Below are 26,982 nucleotides of genomic sequence, written 5' to 3' on the forward strand. Positions count from 1 at the left end.
CTAATAGCAGGGCCTTCATCAGAAGGACGGGGCAGATTAATTAAATTGCTCATCATCACCTTTTCGTGGGGAATTAGAGATGGGCAATAAATGCTGGCCTTACTAGAGACACCTAGATCCTGAAAAATGTATTAGAAAATATCCTTCACCCACTATGCTTTAGGGCAGGTGATTAGTGAGCTGATGAACAGAGCCACAACTATATCCTAGTTTAGGGATACAGTGTGGAAACAGACCCTTCGGGCCATCTAGTCCATGCAGACCAGCATCACGTGTTCACTGGGTCTATCCTACACACAACACACACAATTTGCAGGAGCCAAATAACCTATTGTAAGTAGTGCACGGCTTTGGAGATTGGGATGAAACCGGAGCACCCTGAGAAAACCTACATGGTCACGGGGAGCACGTGCACACATAGTCCGGATCGAACCCGGGTGTCTGGCGCTGTAAGGGAGCAACTCAACCGCTGCGCCACCGTGCCACCCTCCCTGGTGTCAAAGTGGCTACCAATTTCACATTAATAATCGATGAGGCAACTAATGGCATTGGGTTTCGTTGACTTACTTCCAAACTGGAGATTGGATTTATTTCTATTTATTTACACCAAAGACAGTCACAAAATGCTGGAGTAACTAGGCGGGTTAGGCAGCATCTGTGGAGAAAAATGATGGGTAACGTTTCTGGTCGGGACCCTTCTTCAGACTGAGTCAGACTGAGATTGAGTCTGAAAAAGGGTCCCGACCCAAAGCATTACCCATCCTTTCTCTCCACAGATGCTGCCTGACCCACTGAGATACTCCAGCTCTTTGTGTCTATTTTAGTTCCATTGGAAATGCACTTCACACATTTACAGAGGTTAGTTAGTTTATTCAATGGGTATCGTTCAGTGTATAGAGACACGAGGAACTGCAGATGTTAGTTTTCCAAAAAGAAGTGCTGGAGTAACTCAACGGGTCAGTCAGCTTCTCTGGAGCACATGGATAGGTCGGGACTCCCGATCTGAAAAGCAACCTATCCATGTTCTGCAAAGTAACTGCAGAGCCTGTTTCCATGCTGAATGACTGTGACTGTGCTGGTCCACTCAGTGGGTCAGTGGGTCAAGAAGCTCCCTTCTACTACAATCCAGTTTTCCAGATTTCTCACCCCTACTATATTCATTTGACGAGCTGGAGTTTAGAAGAATGAGGGGAGACCTCATTGAAACGTACATAATAGTGAAAGGCTTGGATAGAGTGTATGTGGAGAAGATGTTTCCATTTGTGGGAGAGTCTAGGACTAGAGGTCATAGCCTCAAATTAAAGGACATTCATTTCGGAAGGAGATGAGGAGAAATTTCTTTAGTCAGAGGGTGGTGAATCTGTGGAATTCTTTGCCTCAGAAGACTGTAGAGGCCAAGTTAGCTGATTATATTTGAGGCAGAGATAAGGGTGTCAGGGGTCATGGGGAGAAGGCAGAAGAATGGGGTTAGGAGGGAGCGATGGATCAGTCATGATTGAATGGCGGTGTAGACTTGATGGGCCAAATGGCCTAATTCTTCTCCTATCAATTTACCTACATACCTGTACTTCTTTGGAATGTGGGAGGAAACCGAAGATCTCGGAGAAAACCCACGCAGGTCACGGGGAGAACGTACAAACTCCGTACAGCTAGCACCCGTAGTCTGGGTCGAACCCGGGTTGCCGGCTGCGCCACCGTGGCCGTGAACTATAAATTCATCCCTCAGCCTCCAGCGCTCAAATGAATATAGCTCCATTTTGCCCAAACTCTCGCCGTAGTTCAGACCCTCAAGTCCTGGCAATATTCTCATAAATCTCTGTACTCTTTCCGGCTTAATGGCATCCTTGTCAAAACCGAACACAAAACTCCAAACACGCTTCGCCAACAACCCTTTGTAACATCATGTTCCAACTGTATGAGAAGATCCCAACAAAGTTGGGATAATCCTATCACTAATAGCCATTTCCAAAAATGTCAGGGACCCGGCATACTGCTATTGTCACCGAAGGATATTGTTTAAAAAAAAACGCGTCTATTAAGAGTCTCGACCAGAAACGTCGTCAGTGCATTCCCTCCACAGATGCCAACATCAGAGACTGGAGATGCTGGATTGATGAGCAAGACAGAAAGTGTTGTATAGCTCAGCGGCTCAGGCAGCATCTATGCAGGGAATGGACTGACGATTTTAATTTTCCGATCGGGACCCTTCTTCAGCCCCTCCACAGATGCTGAAGATAGACACAAAATGCTTGAGTAACGCAGCGGGTCAGGTAGCATCTCTGTGGAAAAGGAATGGGTGACATTTCGGGTCGAGACCCTTTTTCGGACTGTCTGGCTGGAAACGTCACCTGTTCCTTTTCTCCAGAGACGCTGCCTGTCCCGTTGAGTTACTCCAGCATTGTGTGTCTATCTTCGGTGTAAACCAGTATTATCAGTTCCTCCATACACAGATGCTGCCTGACTCGCTGGGTTCCACCAGCGCCTTATGTTTTGATGAAGAATACCGTCCATATTGTTAATACCAAGCTGGTTTTTCTGGTGAGTAGGCAGGAACGGGGTACTGAATGTGGATGATCAGCCATGATCACATTGAATGGCGGTGCTGGCTCGAAGGGCCGAATGGCCTACTCCTGCACCTATTGTCTATTGTTTTGTCAACATCAGAGTGATGGAAATCAGATTGAGCCCAAATCTTGCAACAGGTTGATAAATGTAAACCCGACTGTCTCGACTGATTGAAAGCGAACGTTTCTCTTTCTCACACCCTGTCACGTTCCCCATATCTTCACTATTTAGCGCCTCATCCTTTTTTTAAAAATAATGAAACGAGTTGAGCTTTTGGCGCCTGGGAGAAGCAACTCCGAGTGTTTTATATAAATCTGTCGGAAGGAACTGCAGATGCTGGTTTAAACAGAAGATAGACACAAAATGCTGGAGTAACTCAGCGGGACAGGCAACATCTCTGGAGAGAAGGAATGGGTGACGATTCGGGTCGAAGGGTCTGAAGAAGGGTCTCGACCCGAATCATCACCCATTCCTTCTCTCCAGAGATGCTGCCTGTCCCGCTGAGTTACTCCAGATTGTTGTGCCTATCCTCGGTTTAAACCAGCATCTGCAGTTCCTTGTTACCAAACTAACACCATGAAGCGTTATTCTCAAATAGAACATTTTCGCCTTATTTAAGCACTGAGATTCTGCTGAGAGCAAAGTTAAATTCAGTTTCTACCCCACTGTTATCAGGCAACTGAACCATCCTAACACCAACTAGAGAGTGGCCCTGACCTCCCATCTACCTCATTGGAGACATAGAAACATAGAAAATAGGTGCAGGAGTAGGCCATTCGGCCCTTCGAGCCTGCACCGCCATTCAATATGATCATGGCTGATCATCCAACTCAGTATCCTGTACCTGCTTTCTCTCCATACCCCCTGATCCCTTTAGCCACAAGGGCCACATCTAACTCACCTCTTAAATGTAGCCAATGAACTGGCCTCAACTACCTTCGGTGGCAGAGAATTCCACAGATTTACCACTCTCTGTGTGAAAAATGTTTTCCTCATCTCGGTCCTAAAAGATTTCCCCCTTATCCTTAAACTGTGACCCCTTGTTCTGGACTTCCCCAACATCGGGAACAATCTTCCTGCATCTAGCCTGTCCAACCCCTTAAGAATTTTGTACAGTGAAACGCTTTTTCTTTCGTGCTAACCTGTCAGCAAAAAGACTATACAACCGAGCCGTCCACAGTGTGCAGATTCAGGATAAAGGGAATAACGCTTAGTGTAAGGTAAAGACCAGTAAAGTTCGATTAACGATTGTCTGAGGGTCTCCAGTGAGGCAGATAGTAGCTCAGCACCGCTCTCTGGTTTGGTTGTAGACTAAAGTTGAAGAAACAAGGAACTGCAGAATGTTGGTTTACAAAAGAAGGTACAACATGCTGGAGTAACTCAGCTGGTTAAGCAGCATCTCATGGTCAGAAAACATGGACAGAGTGACTTTTCTGGCCAGGACCATTCTTCAGACTGAAGAAGTGACATTAAGAAACTAAACTACACTAAAGTATTAATCTGAAGAAGGATCTCGACCCGAAACGTCACCAATTCCTTCTCTCCAGGGATGCTGCTTGTCCCGCTGATTTACTCCAGCATCTACCAGCAACTGCAGTTCTTTCCTACATAAATTATTAGACAATAGACAATATTTCGGTCTGATGCTGCCTGATATACTGAGTTCCTCCGGCGCTTAGTTGTTTAAAACAAAAACTGAAGCAGCCTGTTTATAATGTGAACCAACCCCGTCCGAATCACATTCGCTTTTGTTTTTGAAACAATACGTAATGTTGGAAACTGCGAGTTGACCAGATCTATCCCTCTCTCCACGATGACTCACCTCCAGGATAGCAATCGCTCAGCATGATAATCAGTCCTGGTCCCCAAACCTGTTCCACTGCATATCCGTCTCAATGAGTGTGGGAGAGGGACGGGCGCCGGGAGATAGTCACGATTCCAGCTGATTATTTTTCTCCCTCCCCGGGGTCAAGTCGGGTCTGATATATAGCCAGGTGCGCCGCGCTTCAAACGTTTCATGGGCATTGTTTAAACACACTACTGCAATGGAAAACCTACACCCAACTTGTGGTTTCACAGAATGCCGGCCGTTCACTTCGCCTTTTCATGTCACCCTTATTTTCTCAATTTAACTCTAATTTTCGACAGAAATGCACTCGCAAAATTGGTAGCGCGCACCAGCAAAGTCCATCCGCGGATGTCCCGCGGTCGCGTTGCCAGGACACGAGTGCCTGAACTACAGGGAGAGGTTGAGCAGGCTGGGACCATATTCCTCGGAGCGCTGGAGGATGAGGGGTGATCTGATAAAAGTGTCCAAAAACGGGAGAGGAGTAGATGGGCTGAATGCACACACAGTATTTTACCCGGGGTAGGGGAGTCGTGAACCGCTGGGCGTAGGTTTAAGGTATGAGGTGAAATATTTAATAAGAACCTGGAGGACAACTTTTTTTGGGGGGGGGGGGGGGGGGGGGGGGGGTATGTGGTACGGGCAGTCAGAGGAGGTAGTTGAGGCAGGCATTAAAACATGGGACATGTTGGTCGTCTTGGGCGTTCGGCCGAAGGGCCTGTTCCCGTGCTGTACTACTCTAAAGCCTCAATTTCCCGAGTAAAGACCATGAACCAACCACTCTACAATATCTGAAGAATGGTCTCGATCCGAAACGTCGCCTATTTCCTTCGTTCCATAGATGCTGCCTCGCCCGCTGAGTTTCTCCAGCATTTTTATCTACACTACAATTCTCAACACTTTCGCTTAAAAGCTTGCATACAATTCTGCTGCAATTGAACCCTAGAATTCCCAGCAGGTTGAAAAGACTAGGCTTGTAATCACAGGAGTTTAGAAGGATGAGGGGGAATCTTATAGAAACATATAAAATTATAAAAGGACTGGACAACCTAGATGCAGGAAAAATGTTCCCAATGTTGGGCGAGTCCAGAACCAGGGGCCACAGTCTTAGAATAAAGGGAAAACACTTTTTCACCCAGACAGTTGTGAATTTGTGGAATTCCCTGCCACAGAGGGCAGTGGAGATTTAAAACATCTTATATCAGTGGATGGATTTAAGAGAGAGTTAGATAGAGCTCTAAGGGCTAGTAGAATCAAGGGCGTGATCCCAATGAATGTCGGTGCTGGCTCGAAGGGTCGAATGGCCTCCTCCTGCACCTATTTTCTATGTTTCTATGTAACACGACGCCTGGAGTTTGAAGTTAACAACGTTGAAAGTAAACTCTTAGATACTGGGCGAACGGACGGTGTGGGAGGAGATGCAACGCGATGCCAATTTGTTATTCCGTTCACCGAGTCAGCGTGAGCTTTTTCGTATTCAGATCGAAACAACCTCAATAAAGATCGAAGATAGACACGAAATGCTTGAGTAACTCAGCGGGACAGGCAGCATCTCTGGAGAGAAGGAATGGGTGACGTTTCGGGTCGAGACCTCTGGACTTTACCCAGACATGCTGCCTGTCCCGCTGAGAAATGCTGCCTGTCCCGCTGAGTTACTCCAGCATTTTGTGTCTATCTTCGGTTTAAACCAGCATCTGCAGTTCCTTCCTGCATCAACAAAGATCTAATCCGCGTTGTCACACAGCCCTGACACGGGTACACAACGAAATAAGAGTGGTGGAATATTAAAACCAACGAACAAACCTCATCGAGATGTGTAGGATGGAACTGATACTTTTCCATATTAGATCGAAACAAGCTCAATAAAGATCTAAGATAGACGCAAGAAGCTGGAGTAACTCAGCGGGTCAGGATAGAAGTAATAGGTAACGTTTCGGGTCGGGGAGAAGTGTCTGAAGAAGGGTCTAACCTACTTATTTTCTCTAGAGGTGCTGCCAGAGTTACTCCAGCTCTTTATGTCTAACCTCATCGAAATACTTCCTTTACGAGTCTATATTTTAAAACATCTTCCCGCGAAACACAAGAATATTGTTCTTCTGCAGATATCTGATTGACATCCCCAGTCTGCATTCCCAGCTACTCAAAATGTCGTAGGAAGGAACTGCAGATGCTGGTTGGTTTAAACCGAAGATAGACACAAAATGCTGGAGTAACTCAGCGGGTCAGACAGCATTTCTGGAGTCAAGGAATAGTTGAAGTTTCGGGTCCAGAAGAAGGGTGTGAAGAAGGGTCTCGACCCAAAACGTCGAGGTCCCAAACGATCTAGCGAGTGGTCCTGACCTCCCATCTACCTCATTAGACACATTTGAACTACCATTCATCGGACCTTATTGGACTTTATCTTGCACTACTGTTCCACCCTTTATCCTGTGTCTGTACACTGTGGGCGGTTTGAGCGTAATCGTAAATAGTGTTTTCGTTGACTGGATACCACATAACAATAAAAACATTTCACTGTATCTCGGCACAATAATACACTAAAATAAAAATGGATGCCTATTTTACGAAATATTATTAGTTCAGAAAGTCCCTATAATTCGGGATCATTTCCCTTCGTTCCTTCACAACCCCGTTTTGACCACATTTTGGCCACCTGTTGAAGATGGAGTTTAGTTGCCGGATATTTCAAATACGATTGTGCTCCAAATGTGTATGCCCATTAATGTCTTTGGGAGACTGGATCACGGGCGCTAGAAATTCTCACAGAGAGCTCAGAGAAGTTTAGCGAGGAAGGCAGAAGGGGTAACTTCTATCCATGGAATAGTGTCTCCTTCAATTCCCAAGCATCACAGTTCAGCTGTGAAAGGCGTGCAACGGAACAAAGTTTAAGACTGTAGTCTCCGAAAATCTCCTTCGTATTCTGTTGAAAGTGCTTAGAGTGAAAGACCAGTGTGAATATCATCTGAATATTTTTGGGTTCTTAATCTATTTGCGAGCCTATACGTTTAACGCATTTTTTATTTGAAATAAATTACAAGACATCCAAAACCTCCCGGCTGAACGTACAATAGTTTGATCTTTTAACCCGTTTTCCAACGAAGAGTGTACAAGATAAACAGGTTAAGGGGAAGATAGACACAAAAAACTGGAATAACTCCGCGGAACAGGCAGCATCTCTGGAGAGATGTCAACTCTGGCTGGTGTTTCGGGTCGAGACCCTTCTTCAGACCAGATTAAGGGGTCCTATTGCAGAGTTGGGGAATTGTATTGGAAAGTTTTCTTTTCTCTCTCTTATTCGTTTGAAAAGGTGGTTCCATAATCCACTGCATAGACGCGGCGGCCTGAGAGGCGACGTTGAGAATGGGTCGCTCTCGGTGCGTCTGGCGCCCGATTGGCGAGCTGTCACTATTGTTCCAGTCCAACACCTCCCCTCTTCCAGCGAGGACTTCCCAACCAAAGTTCCCAACTGTGGGGAAGCTAGAGAGAGGAAGAGGGAGGGAGAAAGAGAGCGAGAGAGAGAGAGAGAGAGAGAGAGGAGAGAGAGAGAGAGAGAGGATAGAGAGAGAGTATATATAGAGAGAGAGATAGAGATATCTCTAGCTCTCCTCGATCTCGCGATCTCCTATATCTACTCTCTCGCTCTCTCTCTCTCTCTCTCCTCTCTCCTCTCTCTCTCTATCTCTCTCTCTCTCTCTCTCGCTCCTATCTCGCTCTCTCTCTCTCTCTAGCTCTCTCTCTCTCTCTCTCCTCTCTCTCTCTCTCCTCTCTCTCTCTCTCCTCTCCTCTCTCTCTCTCTCTCTCTCCTCTCTCTCCCCTCTTCTCTCTCTCCCTCTATCTCTCTCCTCTCTACTCTCTCTCTCTCTCTCTCTCTCATCTCCTCTCTCTCTCTCTCTCTCATCTCCCCCTATCTCTACTCTTCTCTCGTCTCTCTCCTCTCTTACTCTCTCCTCTCTCTCTTTCTTCTCCCTTCCTCTTTTCTCCCCCTCTCTCGCTTTCTCTACTCTTCCTTTCTCTTTCTCTCTCCACCTCCCTCTTTTCTCCTCTCTAGAGGGAGAGGGAAGAGGGAGAGAGAGGGGTGGGGTTTGGAGCCAACTCTTACCTGACTCCCCGCCCCACCCCCCCACGCCCCCTGGGGCGCAGTGATTTGGAGATAAAGGTGTATAAATACACCATTCCCTTGGCAGTTCTTTGCAACCTGTCGCCGCAGGAAGCTGAATAGTTCTTCCCTCCCCGCCTCTCCCCTCCCTCCCCCCCTCTCCCCCCCAGGTTTCCCCCCGCGGTGGGATTATGAGCTCAGTCGGCCTGCCTGACCCGCCAACATTCAAACTCGGGCCACCACGGCGCCAAAAGCGCGCAGCAGGTCTCCGCGAGATGGCCGTGTACTGCGACAAGTACAACATGTATCACCAGCAAGAACCTGCACGGGTCGCAGAGAGGGCCCAGCTACCCGCTGGTTGAATACCACGGAGCCAGCAACCCGTACCTCTGGCTCAACGGGCCCGGCACCAACGCGTCCGCCACATTACCATCCACGGCAGCGGCTCGGGATCCTTCGTGTCCCCTGCCTACGGCGGCAGCCAGAAGCAGTTCTTGCCCGCTTCCCCGGGCTTCGCCGGCACCGACCTGGGCTGGCTATCTCTCACCAGCCAAGAGGAACTCCTCAAGCTGGTCAGACCTCCTTACTCTTATTCCGCGCTCATCGCCATGGCCATCCAGAATGCCCCGGAGAAGAAGCTGACCTTGAGTCAGATCTACCAGTACGTGGCTGAGAACTTCCCCTTCTATAAGAAGAGCAAGGCGGGCTGGCAGAACTCCATACGCCACAACCTGTCCCTCAACGACTGCTTCAAGAAAGTGCCCAGAGACGAGGATGACCCGGGTAAGTGTTCTTCTGTACATGCATTATCGAGGAAGGAGATGATAGACAATAGACAATAGACAACAGGTGCAGGAGTAGGCCATTTGGCCCTTCGAACTAGCACCGCCATTCAATGTGATCGTGGCTGATCATTCCTGCCTTCTCCCCATATCCCCTGACTCCGCTATTATTAAGAGCCCTATCTAGCTCTCTCTTGAAAGCATCCAGAGAACCTGCCTCCACCGCCGTCTGGGGCAGAGAATTCCACAGACTCACCACTCCCTGTGAGAAAAAGTGTTTCCTCGTCTCCGTTCTAAATAGCTTACTCCGTATTCTTAGACCTGGTTCTGGACTCCCCCAACATCGGGAACATGTTTCCTGCCTCTAGCGTGTCCAACCCCTTAACATGAAATTCCTCCCAAGATGAGTCGGAATTTCTGTTGTCAGAGGTTGGTGGTGAATCTGTGGAATTCATTGCCACAGAAGGTTGTGGAGGTCAAGCCAATGGTGATTTTTAAGGCAGAGACAGATAGATTATTTGATTCGTACGGGTGGCAGGGGTTATGGGAGAAGGCAGGCGAATGGATGTGGAGAGGATGTTTCCACTAATGGGAGAGTCTAAGACCAAAGACTGTGGAGGCCAAGTCAATGGATATTTTTGAGGCAGAGTTAGATTATTGATCAGTACGGATGTCAAGAGTTATGGGGAGAAGTCAGGAAAATGGGGTGAAGAGGGAAAGACAGATCAGCCACGGTTGAATGACGGGAGTAAACTTGAGAGGCCGAATGGCCTAATTCTGCTCCTATCACTTATGAATTTATGAACTATCCAATGGTCGTTCCGCTCTACCGTTCCGTACCAGTATTTGTAACGAGAAAACAATGAATGAATGAATGAATAAGTTTATTGGCCAAATATTCACATACAAGGAATTTGCCTTGGTGCTCCGCCCGCAAGTGACAACATGACGTACAGTGACAGTTAGGAATGACACATAAAACATTAAACATTAATAATATAACATTATTGATTAAACATGTGAATTAAAAAAAATACCAACGCTTTTCCACGGTGGCGGGTATGTGGTGCGAGCTGCCAGCGGAGGTGCAGGAAGGAACTGCAGATGCTGGTTTACAACGAAGATAGACACAAAAGCTGGAGTAACTCAATGGGTCAGGCAGCATCTCTAAAGAAAAGCAAAAGGTGACGTTTCGGGTCGAGACCCTTCTTCAGACTGAGAGTCAAGGAAGAGAGAAACGAGGGAGATAGAAAGTACATAGAAACATAGAAATATAGAAACATAGACAATAGGTGCAGGAGTAGGACATTCGGACCTTCGAGACAGCACCGCCATTCGATATGATCGTGGCTGATCATTCTAAATCAGTACCCCGTTCCTGCCTTCTCCCCAAATCCCTTGATTCCGCTATTTTTAAAAGCCCTATCTAGCTCTCCCTTGAAAGTATCCAGAGAACCTGCCTCCACCGTCCGCTGAAACAGATAATTTCACAGACTCACCACTCTCTGTGAGAAAAAAGTGTCTCCTCGTCTCCGTTAAGGCCTAAGAGCTAAATCTAACTCTCTCTTGAAAACATCCAGTGATGTGACCTTCACTGCCTTCTGAGGCGGAGCATTCAACAGATTCACAACTCTCTGTGGTGGGGACAATGTTTTTCCTCATCTCAGTCCTAAATGGCCTATCCCTTATTCTTAAACTGTGACCCACTTAAACTGTAGTACAAATGAATGAAAGATATGCAAAAAAGATAGCGATGATCAAGGCAAGGTGGAGCCCACAATATTGGCTGTGGGGAAGGTAAGGAATTTGATAGTTGAGGCAGGTGATGCAACAACTTCGACAATACATTTGGAATGGTGCATTGGTAAGGATGATTTAGAAGGATAGGGGCCAAACGCTGGCACGTGGAACTAGTGTAGATGGGGCATGCTGGTCGGTAGGGGCAAGTTGGGCCGAAGGACCTATTTCCACGCTGCTTGACTCTATGAAGAGCTTGTAGATGCTGGAAATCTGAAACAAAAATAGGAAGCAAATACTATAAGCACAAAATAATGATTATTTAGTCCAAAGCAGTCTAAAGAAGGGCCGCGACCCGAAAGGCTACCTATCCAAGACCTCCAGAAATGCTGCCGGACTTGCTGAGCTACTCCAGCACTATGTGTCTTCTTTTAAGTCAAAATACTCAGCAGGTCGGGTCGCATCCAGGTGGAAGAAGGTTAACGTGAAAGTTAAGACAGAAAATGTGGGTAGCGCTCAACATTAACTATGATCACACAAGGAACATAGACACATAGAAATAGGTGCAGGAGGAGGCCATTCGACCCTTCGAGCCAGCACAGCCATTCATTGTGATCATGGCTGGTCGTCCCCTATCAATAACCCGTGCCTGCCTTCTCCCCATATCCCTTGACTCTACTAGCCCCTAGAGCTCTATCTAACTCTCTCTTAAATCCATCCAGTGACTTGGCCTCCACTGTCCTCTGTGGCAGGGAATTCCATAAATTCACAACTCTCTGGGTGAAAAAGTTTTTTTCTTACCTCAGTCTTAAATGGCCTCTCCTTTATTCCAAGACTGTAACCCCTGGTTCTGGACTAGCCCAACATTGGGAACATTTTTTCCTGCATCTAGCTTGTCCAGTCCTTTTATAATGTTATATGTTTCTATAAGAATCCCCTCATCCTTTTAAACTCCAGTGAATACACGCCTATATACAGTGAATACAAGAACTACGGATGTTGGAATCCTGAACAAAGTATGAAGGAGGGTTGGAGAATGAAAAGTCCCGACACAGAGCGGAAACGTCGCCTGTCCGTGCACTCCGGAGATGCCGCCTGAGCCGCTGATACTCCAGCACTTTGCGTTCCATGCAAGATTCCAGCACCTGCATTAGTTCCTGCCTGGTGTCTGAAGAAGTGGCTCGATCCGAAACTTCCCCTATCCATTTCGCTCTACAGTTGTTGCCTGGCCAGTTGAGATCCTCCAACAACTTTATATTTTGTTAATTTAAAAGATAGGCACAAATGTTAGTTTTCGAGGTCCACGCCGACCCCCGCACATTAACACTATCCTACACACGCTATGGACAATTTACAATGTTGCCAAGACAATTAACCTATAAACCTGTACGTCTTTGGAGTGTGGGATGAAATGGAGCACCCGGAGAAAACCCACGCGGGTCACGGGGAGATGGTACAAACTCCGTCCGATCCTATGATCGAACCCGGGTCCCTGGGCCTGTAAAGGCAGCAACTCGACCGCTGCGCCACTGTGCCGCCCCTATATCTACAAATTAATCTACCTGTGGATAGAGACACAGCGTTAATGTTTCAGATCGAATATTATTTGGCGGGAAAGTGCAAGAGACTTGCAGATGCTGGAAATCTTGAATAAAACACAAAGTGCTACTCGGCCGGTCAGGCAGCATCCGTGGAGGGAAATGGACAGAGGATGATTGTGGTCGGAATCCTTCTTCCTTCAGACCGAATCGTCGTTTGTCCATTCACTCCACAGATGCTGCCTGACCCGCTGAGTTCCTCCAGCAATTTGTGTTTTATCCTTGGGTGAAAATATTCTCGCCGTGTCTACAATGTGTCTACATGTCTCGGGACCTCTTTAACGTCAATTCTCAACGTCTCAAACAACAACCATAAGATCATCAGAAATAGAAGCGGGAACAGTTCGTTCAGTCCGTCACTGAGATACAGGCTGAATTTGGCCACTGTGGATCATCGGTAGAGTTGCTGCCGTACAGCGCCAGGCACCCGGGATCGATACTGACCCCCTGGTGCCGTCTGCACGGAGTTTGCACGTTCTCCCCGTGAAATGCGTGGGTTTTCGCCGGGTGCTCCGGTTCCCATCACACTCCAAAGACCGACAGGTTTGTAGGTTATTTAGCTTCAGCAAAGATTGTAAATATTCCCGGGTGTGTGTGTAGGATAGTGCTAGTATAGTCACGGGGTGATTGTTGGTCGGCGCCGACTCGGTGCGCCGAAGAGCCTGTTTCCCGCCGTATCTCTAAGGTAAACTGAATTAAACTCAGTCTGAAGAAGGGTCTCGACCCGAAACGTCGCGTGTTCATTTCCCCCAGAGATGCTGCCTGACCGGCCGAGTTACTCCAGCATTTTGTGTCTGTCTTTTGTTTAAATTTCTTAGAGCACGATATCCCATTATCTTTGTGATCGGCCAATCTGTGCTTAAATATACTCAGTCGTCATGGCCCTCCCGAATGATTCCCGGGATCCCTTCAACAAACTCGGCGACTCACAGAGTCAAGGAGTTATTCAGTGAGGCAACAGGCCCTTCGGCCCAATGCATCCACGCCGACCAAACTGCCCCCTCTATGTTAGTCCCAATTTGCCCACGCTTGGCGCATATCTATCTCAACCTCAGTAGACACAAAGCGCTGGAGTAACTCCGCGGGTCAGGCATCATCTCTGGAGAAGATGGATCCAGTAAGGGATTATTTTGTACATCAGTACCTACAATTCCTCGTTTCTCTACCTCAATTTTTCCTATCCATGAATCTGTCCAAACTTATTTTAAATGTTGTTAGTGCACCTTTCTCAACGACCTCCTCGGCAGCCCTTCCATATATATGCGACTCTCAGTGTGAAAACGTTCCCTCCCCCGCCCCCCTCAAGACCCTCTGACGGTCTTGACCCTCTGAATTATTCCAGCACTTTCTGTCTTTTTTAAGGGAAACGTATTGCCTTGAAAAGTCGCGCAAGAACACAGTACCTTTCAATTAAGCCAACTCCCATTCGTCTAGAGAATACGGCTCAATCCCCGAAGGTCACAGAGTGCTGGAGTACCTCAGCGGGTCAGGCAGCATCTCTGGGAAATGCGGAGAGGTAACGTTTCAGATTGGGACCACAGCTTCAATTTACTCCAGCACTTTGTGCCGCTGAGTTACTCCTGCACAAAGTTTAGTTTAGAGACGCAGCGTGGAAACAGGCCGTACGGCCCATCGAGCCAAGGCCGGCCAACGATGACCCCGTGCACATTTGTTCCACGTTATCCCACTGTCGAATCCTACGCACTGGGGGCAATTTTACAGAGGGTCAGTTAACGACCAAGCCCGCACGTCTATGAAATGTGGGAGAAAAGCAGAGAAACCCACGGGGAGAACGTACAGACTCCGTACAGGCAGCAGCCGTAGTCGGGATCGAACCCTGCTGCTGCGCCTTCGTGTGCGTCTTTGTCAATCAGTATCTGTAGTTCCTTGTTTCTACATTTACAGCTCAACTCCTGTACCCTTGTGTCTGTGTGTGTGTGTGTGTGTGTGCGTGTGTGTGCGCGCGCGTGTGTGTGTGTGTGTGCGTGCGCGCGTGTGTGTGTGTGGGTGTGTGTGCGTGTGCGTGTGTGTCTGTGTGTGTGGTGTGTATATGTGTGTGTGTGTGTGTGTGTGTGTGGGAATGTATGTGTGTGTGTGGGTGTGTGTGTGTGTGGGGGTGTATGTGCGTGTGTGGGGGGGGTGTATGTGCGTGTACGTGTGTGTGTGTGGGGGGTGTATGTGCGTGTGCGTGTGTGTGCGTGCGTGCGCGCGTGTGTGTGTGTGTGCGTGCGTGTGCGTGTGTGTGTGTGTGGGGGTGGGAGGGTGTGTGTGTGTGTGTGTGGGGGGCGGATGTATGTGTGTGTGTGTGTGGGGGTGGGGGTGTGTGTGTGTGTGTGTGTGAAGAATTGGAGCAAGGGTTTAACCCCTCTTACAGAGCAGCATCCGAGCGGCACGGTGGCTCAGCGGTATAGTTGCACCCTCACAGCGCCAGACCCGGGTTCGATGCTGATTACGGGTGCTGCCTGTACGGAGTTTGTACATTCTCCCTGTGTATGCGTAGGTTTCCACCGGGTGTTCCGGTTTCCTCACACACCACTCCAAAGACCTACAGGTTCATAGGTTAATTGGTCTCTGTAAATTGCCCCTTGCATGCAGGATGCCATCCTAGTCTAACATAGAACTACTGTACGGGTGATCGATGGTCGGTCGGTGGGACTCGGTGGGCTGGAGGGCCTGTTTCCACGCTGCATCTCTAAACTAAAACTAAACTAAACTGGTAGACACAAAAAGCTGGAGTAACTCAGCGGCACAGGCAGCAACTATGGAGAGAAGGGATGAGTGACGTTTCGGGTCAAGACCCTTCTTCAGACTGAATTACTCCCGCTGAGTTAAGTCCAGCTTTTTGTGTCTACCTTCGATTTAAACCAGCATCTGCAGTTCTATCCTCAATTAAACTGGTTTCGTGAGCTACAAACGCCCTTGGTTGAAACGTTTGGGTAATTTGTCATAGTCATTTAGTCATATAGTCAGAGAAACCCGCGCAGGTCATAGCAAAAGGATTTGAGTATAAGAGGTTCTACTGCAGTTGTACAGGGTCTTGGTGAAACCACACCTGGAGTATTGCGTACAGTTTTGGTCTCCTAATCTGAGGAAAGACATTCTTGCCATAGAGGTAGTACAGGGAAGGTTCACCAGACTGATTGCTGGGATGTCAGGACTTTCATATGAAGAAAGACTGGATAGACTCGGTTTGTACTCGCTGGAATTTAGAAGATTGAGGGGGGATCTTATAGAAACTTACAAAATTCTTAAGGGGTTGGACAGGCTAGATGCAGGAAGATTATTCCCGATGTTGGGGAAGTCCAGAACTAGGGGTCACAGTTTAAGGATAAGAGGGAAGTCTTTTAGGACCGAGATGAGAAAATCATTTTTTACACAGAGAGTGGTGAATCTGTGGAATTCTCTGCCACAGAAGGTAGTTGAGGCCAGTTCATTGGCTATATTTAAGAGGGAGTTAGATGTGCCCCTTGTGGCTAAATGGATCAGGGGGTATGGAGAGAAGGCAGCGATGGGATACTGAGTTGGATGATCAGCCATGATCATATCGAATGGCGGTGCAGGCTCGAAGGGCCGAATGGCCTACTCCTGCACCTATTTTCTATGTTTCTTATCATAGAGTGATACAGTGTGGAAATCAGGCCCTTCGGCCCAACTTGCCCACATTGGCCAACATGTCCCAGCTACACTAGTCCCACCTGCTGGTCCATATCCCTCCAACCCTGTCCTAGCCATGTACCTGTCTAACTGTTTCTTAAACGATGGGATAGTCTTAGCCTCAACTACCTCCTCTGGCAGCTTGTTCCATACGCCCACCACTCTCTCCCACCCCACCCCCTCAATTGTTGCGCTGTGGGTTCAGATTTAACGGGAGCCATGTGTGAGTGTGTGTGTGTGTGTGTGTGTGTGTGTGTGTGTGTGTCGATAACTGTGGGGCGATAACTATGCAGGAATTTTAGGTTTAGATTTACTATTGTCACCTATACCGAGATACAGTGCTGGAGTAACTCAGCGGGTCCGGCAGCATAGCTGGAGAACATGGACATAGTGACCTTTCGGCTCGGGACCCTTCTTGATTTGTTTTGCATGTTATGCAAACAGATCAGATATCAAGGTTTCCCTTTCCCCGACTCTCAGTCTGAAGAAGCGTCTCGACCCGAAACGTCACATATTCTTTCTCTCCAGAGATGCTGCCTGACCCGTTGAGTTACTCCATCTTTTTGTGTGGATCTTCCGTTTAAACCAGCATCTATAACACTTTCCTACACAGTAAACACAGATACCAAGTCTGAAACATAGAAACACAGGGAAATAGGTGCAGGAGTAGGCCATTCGGCCCTTCGATCCAGCATCGCCATTCAATATAATCATGGCTGATCATCTAAAATCAGTACCCCGTTCCTGCTTTTACCCCCATATCCCTTGTTTTATTTTGCCCTAAGAGCTAAATCTAAAACATCCAGTGAATTGGCCTCCACAGCCTTCTGTAGTAGAGAATTCCACAGATTCACAACTCTCTGGGTGAAGAAGTTTTTCCTCATCTCAGACCTAAATGACATACCCCTTATTCTTAAACTGGGGCCCCTGGTTCTGGACTCCCCCCAACATCGGGAACATTTTTCCTGCATCTAGCCTGTCCAATCCTTTTATAATGTTATATGTTTCTATTAGATCCCCTCTCATCTTTCTAAATTCCAGTGAACACGTCCAGTCGACCCATTATTCCATCATATGTCAGTCCCGCCATCCCGGGAATTAACCTGGTGAACCTAAGATGCACTCCCTCAATAGCAAGAATGTCCTTCCTCGAAGAAAGGTTCTGACCCGAAACATCAACCATCATTTTCTCCAGGGATGCTGCACTGCCCGCTGAATTACTCCAGCACTTTGTGTTTATCTTCGGTATAAACCAACATCTGCTATTCCTTCCTACAGAGATGATATATGCTGTGTGTGAGAAGGAACTGAAGATGCTGGTTATACCGATGAGAAACACAAAATGCTGGAGTAATTCAGTTAGCCGACCGTCTGAGTTAGTCCAGCAGTTTGTGTCTATCTTCAAATCAGATATACCATACATAGACGCAATCGTCACTCAAGTACAATGGGTAGAGTACAGAGTGTAGAATATAGTTCCCAGCATCGGTGCGCGTCGTAACGCATGCATCATCAACACCATCGCCAAAGGCTAATGTAACTAACACTCCCAACATTATGTAGGAAGGTGCTGGTTTAAACCGAAGATAGACACAAAATGTTAGAGTAAATCAGCGAGTCAGCCAGCTTCTCTGGAGAGAAGGAATAGGTGACTTTAGGATCTAGAGCGGACCCTTCTTCAGTCTGAGGGTCACGAGAGATATAGTAGAACCGACGACGCAAAAAGCAACGGTGAACAAGGCCGGGACCCTTCTTCAGACTCCAAATTATGTGGATGCCCCTGTCCCACTTAGGAAACCTGAACGGAAACCTCTGGAGACTTTGCGCCCCACCCAGGTGAGGTTGCAGGTGGTTGCCGGAGGTTGCAGGTAGCGGAAGCAGGTAGGGAGACTGACAAAAACCTCCGGGAACGGCACGGAAACCTTGGGTGGGGCGCAAAGTCTCCTGAGGTTTCCGTTCAGGTTTCCTAAGTAGGACAGGGGCAACGTTAGGGGAACATGCTAGAGAGGATAAACCGAAGATAGACACAAAATGCTGGAGTAACTCAGTGGGACAGGCAACATCTCTGGAGAGAAGGAATGAGTGATGTGGCAACGAGAGAGGATGTTGCTGAGCTCTCGTCGTAGAGAGGAGAACTTCTTCAAAGAAGAAGTCTGAAGAAGGGTCTTCACCCGAAACGTCACCCATTCCCTCTCTCCTGAGATGCTGCCTGTCCCGTTGAGCTACTCCAGCATGTTGTGCCTTTCTTCGGGAAAAAGCTCGGTGGATTCAGACTTTAACCCTAAACGGGTGGTCGGAGGAAGATATGAATGTGGTCGAGCTGTAGCGGTTACGGTGGGTGGTGTGTTAACCTTGGCCAGGTCTCTCCCACCGCCCTGTTCTCATCAACAGCCCGCCCCAGTCCGGCCAAAAGCGCTTACCACAAAACGAGCAAAAGTTGCCGGAGTAACTCAGCGGGCTAGGCAGTGTGTGTAGAGGGAGTGGACACACGGCGTTTCAGGTCGGGACCTTCTTCAGGATATGAAAAGATTCCGAATCCGGTCTGAAGAAGGGTCTCCTATTCATTTGCTCCAGAGATGCTGCCTGTTCCGCTGAGTTACTCCAGCATTTTGTGTGTCTATCTTCGGAATCCAGACTTGCCGGGGACGGTGGCTGTTAACTTTTGTTGCCGTTGTCTCTAATCTAGACTAGGGTGTGGACGGGCCTGCGGACGCGCAACTGGTAGAGCCGCTGCCTCACAGCGCCAGAGACCGGGGTTCGATCCTGACCTCGGGTGCTGTCTGTGTGGAGTTTGTACGTTCACCTTGTGACCGCGTGGTTTTCCCGGTTTCCTCCCTACGTGCCAAGTTTAAATGGCCTCTGTAAATTGCCCCTAGCGTGTAGGGAAGGTAGAACATGGAACAATACAGCACAATATTTGCGCCAAACACGATGCATAGCTGAACTTTGAGTATAGGAGCAGGGAGGTTCTACTGCAGTTGTACAGGGTCTTGGTGAGACCACACCTGGAGTATTGCGTACAGTTTTGGTCTCCAAATCTGAGGAAGGACATTATAGCCATAGAGGGAGTGCAGAGAAGGTTCACCAGACTGATTCCTGGGATGTCAGGACTTTCATATGAAGAAAGACTGGATAGACTTGGCTTATACTCGCTAGAATTTAGGAGATTGAGAGGGGATCTTATAGAAACGTACAAAATTCTTATGGGGTTGGACAGGCTAGATGCAGGAAGATTGTTCCCGATGTTGGGGAAGTCCAGGACAAGGGGTCACAGTTTAAGGATAAGGGGGAAAACATGAGAAAAACATTTTTCACACAGAGGGTGGTGAATCTCTGGAACTCTCTGCCACAGAGGGTAGTTGAGGCCAGTTCATTGGCTATATTTAAGAGGGAGTTAGATGTGGCCCTTGTGGCTAAAGGGATCAGGGGGTATGGAGAGAAGGCAGGTACGGGATACTGAGTTGGATGATCAGCCATGATCATATTGAATGGCGGTGCAGGCTCGAAGGGCCGAATGGCCTACTCCTGCACCTATTTTCTATGTATCTATGTATCTATGATCTCAGTCGGTAGTTTGTAGGGGGTGGGTGAGCAAGTGGGATAACATTGAACTTTGGTGAACGGGTGGACGCGTGGAATAGATGGGCCGAAGTATCTCTAAAATAAAGTTACTGGAGTTTGAAGAAGGGTCCCGACCCCCCCCCCCCCCAACCCCACCCCCCCCCCCCCCCCCCCCCCCCCCCCCCCCCCCCCCCCCCCCCCAAACCTCGTCATTAAACTCTCTCCACCGATGCTGCCGGAATCGCTGAGTTCCCCCGACACTTTGTATTTTACTGGTAGACAACAAAAATGCTGGAGAAACTCAGCGGGCGAGGCAGCATCTATGGAGCGAAGGAAATGGGCAACGTTTCGGGTCGAGACTTTTGTTTACTGGAGTTATTTCAGGGCGGCACGGTGGCGCAGCGGTAGAGTTGCTGCCTTTACAGCGCCAGAGACACGAGTTCGATCCCGACTACGGGTGCTGTCTGTACGGAGTTTGTACCTTCTCCCCGTGACCTGCGTGGGGTTTCCCCGGGATCTTCAGTTTCCTCACACACTCCAAAGACCTACGGGTTAATTGTAGGTTAATTGGCTTGGTATGCATGGAAAACTGTCTCTAGTGTGTGTGTAGGACAGTGTTAATGTGCGGGGATCGCTGGTCCGTGGGGCCGAATGGCCTATTTCCGCGCTGTATTTGTAAATTAAACTAAACCAAACTTATCGGGGAGCGATCTGTTAACTTGCATATGAACTATCAGTCAATTGGAATTACTTTTCTCCCGCAGGGAAGGGGAATTATTGGACCTTGGATCCTAACTGCGAGAAAATGTTCGACAATGGGAACTTTCGCAGGAAAAGGAAACGGAGGGCTGATTCTAACCCGGGGGTCAGCCACTCGCTGGCCGCTAAAAGCCAGGACATTGTGGGGTTGCAGATCCCGGAGACACCTTCCGTCTTGCTGGACGCGGCCTCCCACGACCCCGATCACTCGCGGGGCTCCGCCGCCGCCGCCGCCGCCTCCGACCACCCGAAGCTTTCGTCCAGCCCCTGTGTCAACGGCTTCTTCAACGGCATGGCTTCCATGGCTCGGCCCATGTCCGCGGGGCTGAGCAGCGACTTTACCCAGCGAGGGGCTGCCCCTCTGGGCTCCTACTTGTCCAGCGGCCCTCGATCCTCGCAGGAAGCGGCGGACGGGGGGACGGACGCCTGCCATCTCAACCGCTCTGCCTACTACAGCCCCTTCCCCGGGGGCCAGGGGAACCAATTCAACAGCCACTTCTACAATAGCTTCAGCGTAGACAGTCTGATCTACCCCAGGGAAGGTGCTGAATCCTGAACCCCCCCAAATCCCAACCCCCCCCCCCCCTCCATCCATAGCCCCTATCCTCCTTGTTTAACTGTAATGCTGTCTTCAATATCTCACTCCATCACCACACTCTAGGCTCACTGTCTCTCCGTTCCACTCTCCCAGTTCTCTCTCTCTGCACCTCCACTCTCCACCATCTCCCTTCTCTCCAGCTCCTAGCTCTCTCTCCATCTCTGCTCTCTCCCCCTACTCACTCCACTCTCCCTATTTTCATGCTATCTTCACTATTTCTGTGGGTATTCTTTCTATCCTCGCTGCCAATTCACTCTCTCTGTCCCCACTCCCCACTCCCATTCCACTCTCCCCCACCTCCACTCCCCATACACCCACTCTCCCCATCCCCCTACTCGCCACTCCCACTCCACTCTCCCCCACCTACATTCCCCATACACCCAGTCTCCCCACCCCCCTACTCGCCACTCCCACTCCACTCTCCCCATGTCCACTCCCCATACACCCACTCTCCCCATCCCCCTACTCGCCACTCCCACTCCACTCTCCCCCACCTACATTCCCCATACACCCACTCTCCCCACCCCCCTACTCGCCACTCCCACTCCACTCTCCCCATGTCCACTACCCATACACCTACTCTCCCCCTCCCCCTACTCGCCACTCCCACTCCACTCACCCCATGTTCACTCCCCATACTCCCCATTCCTCACACTCACTATCTTCACTCTCCATACTCCCCACTCCCACTCCACTCTCCCCATGTCTACTCTCCCTACTCCTCCCTCGCTCCACTCTCTCCTCATCCCCAATCTCTCTGTTTTCACTCTCGCTACCTCTATCTTCACCATTCCCACTCTCACCCCATCCTTATTCTCTATCCGTCTCCAATAGAGTCACCGAAGCAGCATGGAAACGGGTTCTTCAGCCCATCCATGCCTATCAAGTCAGCATTGTGGGCTAGTCCCAGATATTTGCATTTGGCCCATATCTCTCTGAACCTTTCCTACCCACATATCTGTGCTAATGTCTTTTGACATTCCTCACTTCTTGTTCTCCATTGCCACCGATCTTAGTTCTCTCCATCCATTTCCACCCACCCCACCTTCATTCTCTCACCATCTCCACATTCACTGCATTTTGACTCAATCCGGCCTTACTTCATTCCCTCTATTTTCCATTCTCTCCCCATCAGCACCCGTTTTGTCCTCGGCTCACATCAAGAACCTCGCAGGACTTCTAACATTTGTCACACACCATTCTTGCATATATTTTATCACTTTGTACAGGGACGCAGTCCGCCGTGAATACCCACGGCCAGTGCTATGTCGAAGGGACTGAAAAGGTGCCATGAACCAATTTACCTGCCAGATCACCTCCACAGGTGTGATGACCTTCTGTAGTCATGTGTGTGTGTGAGTGGCCAAGGCTCCCATTGACCACCTGTTTGAGGTTACTGGGGACTACTGACAATTGGCAGTCCTGTGTAATGTAATACTGCCATGTCAATTGAACGGACATTGGCCAAGATCAGCTTTTTTGTATGGTTCTCCAGGAATGAATGGTTAAATTTGAACCTGGACAATCGCAATAAGTGCTGGACTAATTCAATACTCAGTTTGGCCAAATGAAAAAGACACACAGTGCTGGAGTAACTCAGCGGGCCAGGCAGCAACTTTGGAGAACATGGATAGGTGACGTGTCGGGTCAAGACCCTTCTTCTGAGTCTCAATCTGAAGAAGGGTAGAGTTGCTGCCTTACAGCCCCAGAGACCTTGGTTCGATCCTGACTCCAGGTGCTGTCTGTACCACTGAGAGTTTCTACCTTCTCCCCGTGACTGCCATGGTTTTATACGTGCTCCAGTTTCCTCCCGCACTCCACAAGGACTTACAGGTTTGTAAGTTAATTGGCTTCTGTAAATTGCAGTGTCCCTCGTGTAGGGGCGATCACTGATAGGCGTGGACTTGATGGGCCAAAGGGCATGTTTCCACGCTGTATCTCTAAAATCTAAAGTAAATGGTCCCGACCAGAAACATCACCTGCTGAGTTACTCCATCATTTGTGCCATTTTTGGGGCATCTGCAGTTTGCAGTAGGCCAAGCAAAGATATTTCCGAAAAGTAAATATTTATGAATTAGTCATCATTTGAGACAAACATTTATTTGACCCATGAGATTAAAAAAAACTCAAAATCTAATTCCCGCTTCAATCTAGTTTTGTTTATTGTCACGTGTACCGAGGTACAGTGAAAAGCTTTTGCTGCGTGCAAACCAGTCAGCAGAAAGATAATACACGATTACAATTGAGCCATTTACAGTGTATAGATACATGATAAAATAATAACATTTAGTGCAAGGTAAAGCCTGCAAAGCCCGATCAAGGATAGTCATAGGGACACCAAAGAGGTAGATAGTAGTTCAGCTCTGCTCTCTGGTTGTGGTAGGATGATTCAGTTGCCTGATAACAGCCAGGAAGAATCAGTAGATAGACATAAAACGCTAGAGTAACTCAGCAGGTCAGATAGCATCCCTGGAGAAAAAGAAAAGGTAATGTTTTGGGTCGAGACCCTTCTTCAGACTGTCTGAAACTGTCCCTGAATCTGGAGGCCTGCTTTTTAACACTTCTAATCTGTAAATTACATCTGTTCTTGTTTGTTAAACTGCAAAATTATTTTTTATTTCCTATTTAGGCATCTTTCATTGTGCATTAACCATTGGAATAAACCATCCATTAGCACACCTCTGATGAGGAAATTACTGCTGTAACACAGAAAGGAGTGTAATTCAATCATTGTTTATATTATGTAAATAATATCCTGAAAGTTGTAGTTATATTTATATCTTTTTTCTGAAAGTTGTGTAAATTAATTGCTGCAGTTTTAGAACTTTTAACTGGCGATCTATTGGAAGTGTATTAAAATATTAAAAGTTATGTTGTAATAAAGGTGTACAGATGTCTAACGCTTACAATACTTCCATTTCAAAACAGATTGCTGGACTAACTTGGCAGGTCATGTTCATACATTCTAGCAGTAGAATTTGGCCATTCGGCCCATCAAGTCTACTCTGCCATCCAATTACGGCTGATCTATCTTCCCCTCTCAACCCCATTCTCCTGCCTTCTCCCCATAACCCCGGACACCGGGGAAACACTTTTTCTCACAGAGAGGGTTGTGAGTCTGTGGAATTCTCTGCCTCAGAGAATTCCACAGGTGGAGGCCGGTTCTCTGGATGCTTTCAAGAGAGAGCTAGATAGGGCTCTTAAAAATAGCGGAGTCAGGGGATATGGGGAGAAGGCAGGAACGGGGCACTGATTGGGGATGATCAGCCGTGATCACATTGAATGGCGGTGCTGGCTCGAAGAGCCGAATGGCGTACTCCTGCACCTATTGTCTATTGTCTATTGACACCCGTACTAATCAATCTCCGCCTTAACCCATTGACTTGGCCGTTTGTGGCAATGAATTCCACAGATTCACCACCCTCTGACTAAAGACTAATCTCTGGACGTCGTGGATAGGCGACGTTTAGTGCTGGGACCCGTCTTCAGGCGGGGGCACTTTAATTACGTTAGTCCGGGTCTGAGATTAAAATAAAAAATAAAACTTTAAAAAAAAGTATGGGTGGAGCCAATAGCTTGTTCTTATCCGCCTGTGCGAACCTGGTCAGTTCAGGCCCCGCTGTCAGTAAACGAGGGAACAATTTAAGAAACTATTTACAAGAGACGGCCAGATTAACGAGTCCGGGAGCGGTTTATTTAATCAGTACAACTTGCATTTATAAAGTCACTTCGCCAGCAGCGCCTTGGACTGAGATGTGCTGACCCAAGGTCGATAACTAGTCTGAATTCCCACGAAGGGCTCCCGCTCCAACCCGGACCGTCACCTATTCCTTCTTCTCCCCGGAGATGCTGCCTGACCCGCTGAGTTACTCCAGCATTTCGCGTCTATTTTCGGTATAAACCGGCATGTGCAGTTCCTTCCTGCACTTCAGTCAGCCGCGCACCCCTTAATACAAGCGACAGGAGTGGGAGAGGAACACACAGGGGTATCTTGGTCGGCACGGACGAGTTGGGCCGAAGGACCGTTTTCCGTGATGTATGGACATTTAAACTGGGAGCAATGGTGGTGGAGGCAGGTACTATTGCGGCGTTTAAGATAGGCGTATAGACTATCGATAACATGCAGGCAGAGGAAGTTAGTTTAACCTGGACTCGTGTGCAACACGGACATTGTGAGCCGAATGGCCTCTTGCTGTGCTATACCATGCTTTAGCGAGCCCGCTGGAGAGGGCCGACAAATTAAAACAACCTCCTGAATTGAGCTTGTAAATGGCTCCACAATTATGTCTTTTCCACTCCGGTACCTCAACAATAGGAGGCAACAGATTTTTAGACAGGTCCACAGATTTTTTTGACCTCTCGTTTTCAAGAGAGAGTTAGATTTACCTCTAAAGGCTAAAGGAATCAAGGGATATGGGGGAAAATGCGGGAACGGGGTACTGGTTTTAGATGATCAGCCATGATCATATTGAATGGCGGTGCTGGCTCGAAGGGCCGATGTTTCTTTCCATGTTCTATGTTGCAAAAAGGCTATCAATGGAATCAGTTCCATCGGAAACGCCCAGGTTAATTAGGCGGGCGTCAGGTACAGACTAATAATGATCTGCACTACAATTGCGAGCTATTTAAACGCTCCCTCGGGTGGTTCATTTCTTTAACAGGCAGGCGACCCACAACAAGAGATTCCCGCGACGATCATTATAGACATTCTCCAAACGTGAGAAGGCGGGTCGCCAGGCATTTCATGGCAGGATCTCAGAGGTAAGAGCAAAGATGCTCTAAGATCTTTGAGTCTAAGAATGGGGGAAGGGGTAAAGAGGGAAATATAGGTCATTGAGTGATACAGCGTGGCAACAAGCCCTTCGGCCCAACTTGCCCACACCGGCCAACATGTCCCAGCTATACTAGTCCCACCTGCCTGCGTTTGGCCCATATCCCTCCCAATCTGTCCTATCCATGATCCTGTCTAAACGTTGGGATAATCCTTGCCTCATCTGGGTGTGAAAGGTTATGGGAACAAGGAAAGAAAATGGGAAGGAGGTAGACATCAGCTATGATTGAATGGTGGAGTAGACTCGATGGGCCGAATGGCCTAATTCTACCTCTATATATCTTGTCAACTACCTCCTCTGGCAGCTTGTTCCATATACCCACCGCCCTTTGTGTGAAAAGGTTACTCCTCAGATTCCTATTAAATCTTTTCCCCTTTGCCTTAAACCTATGTCCTCTGGTCCTTGATTCACGTACTCTGGGCAAGGGACTCTGTGCATCTACCCAATCTATTCCTCTCATGATTTTATATGGGCGAGCATTTTTGTGTTAATTTCTGTTCTATAGCTCTTTATTTCACCTTCTATATCTCTCTCGTTTCCCTTTCCCGTGACTCTCAGTCTGAAGAAGAGTCTCGACCAGAAACGTCATCCATTCCTTCTCCCCACAGATGCTGTCTGACCCGCTGAGTTACTCCAGATTTTTGTGTCTATCTTCAGTTTAAACCAGCATCTGCAGTTCCTTCCTTCACATTTGGAGATTTCATTTTCCGTCTGACATCTCTTTGCCTGCTTCCCAAAGGAGGAGTAGAAAGGATTTTATCAGGATGCATCGCAGCATGGTTTGGGAACCAGACTATAAGAAATTGTGGATGCAACCCAGACCATCACACAAACTAATTTCACTTCCATTGACACCATTTGCACCTTGCACTGCCTTGGCACCAACATTATCAAGGACCAGTTTCACCCCAATCACTTCCTCTTCTCCTCTCTCCCATTGGGCTACAGGTACAG

The 26,982-nt window shown here is 48.2% G+C and overlaps 1 protein-coding gene across 1 annotated transcript; it reads left to right on the forward strand.

Moving 5' to 3' along the window:
- The first annotated feature begins 8,782 nt into the window (after positions 1 to 8,782).
- foxi3 (forkhead box I3) lies at positions 8,783 to 21,267 on the forward strand. The gene is given in 4 exon segments (XM_033035507.1): positions 8,783 to 8,865; positions 8,867 to 8,936; positions 8,939 to 9,290; positions 20,604 to 21,267. Coding segments are annotated over 4 exon segments (1,056 nt in total). The 3' UTR covers positions 21,155 to 21,267.
- Positions 21,268 to 26,982: the final 5,715 nt, after the last annotated feature.

This window comes from Amblyraja radiata, chromosome 1 (genome assembly GCF_010909765.2).
Source record: "Amblyraja radiata isolate CabotCenter1 chromosome 1, sAmbRad1.1.pri, whole genome shotgun sequence".
In the NCBI taxonomy this organism is placed as follows: Eukaryota; Metazoa; Chordata; class Chondrichthyes; order Rajiformes; family Rajidae; genus Amblyraja; species Amblyraja radiata.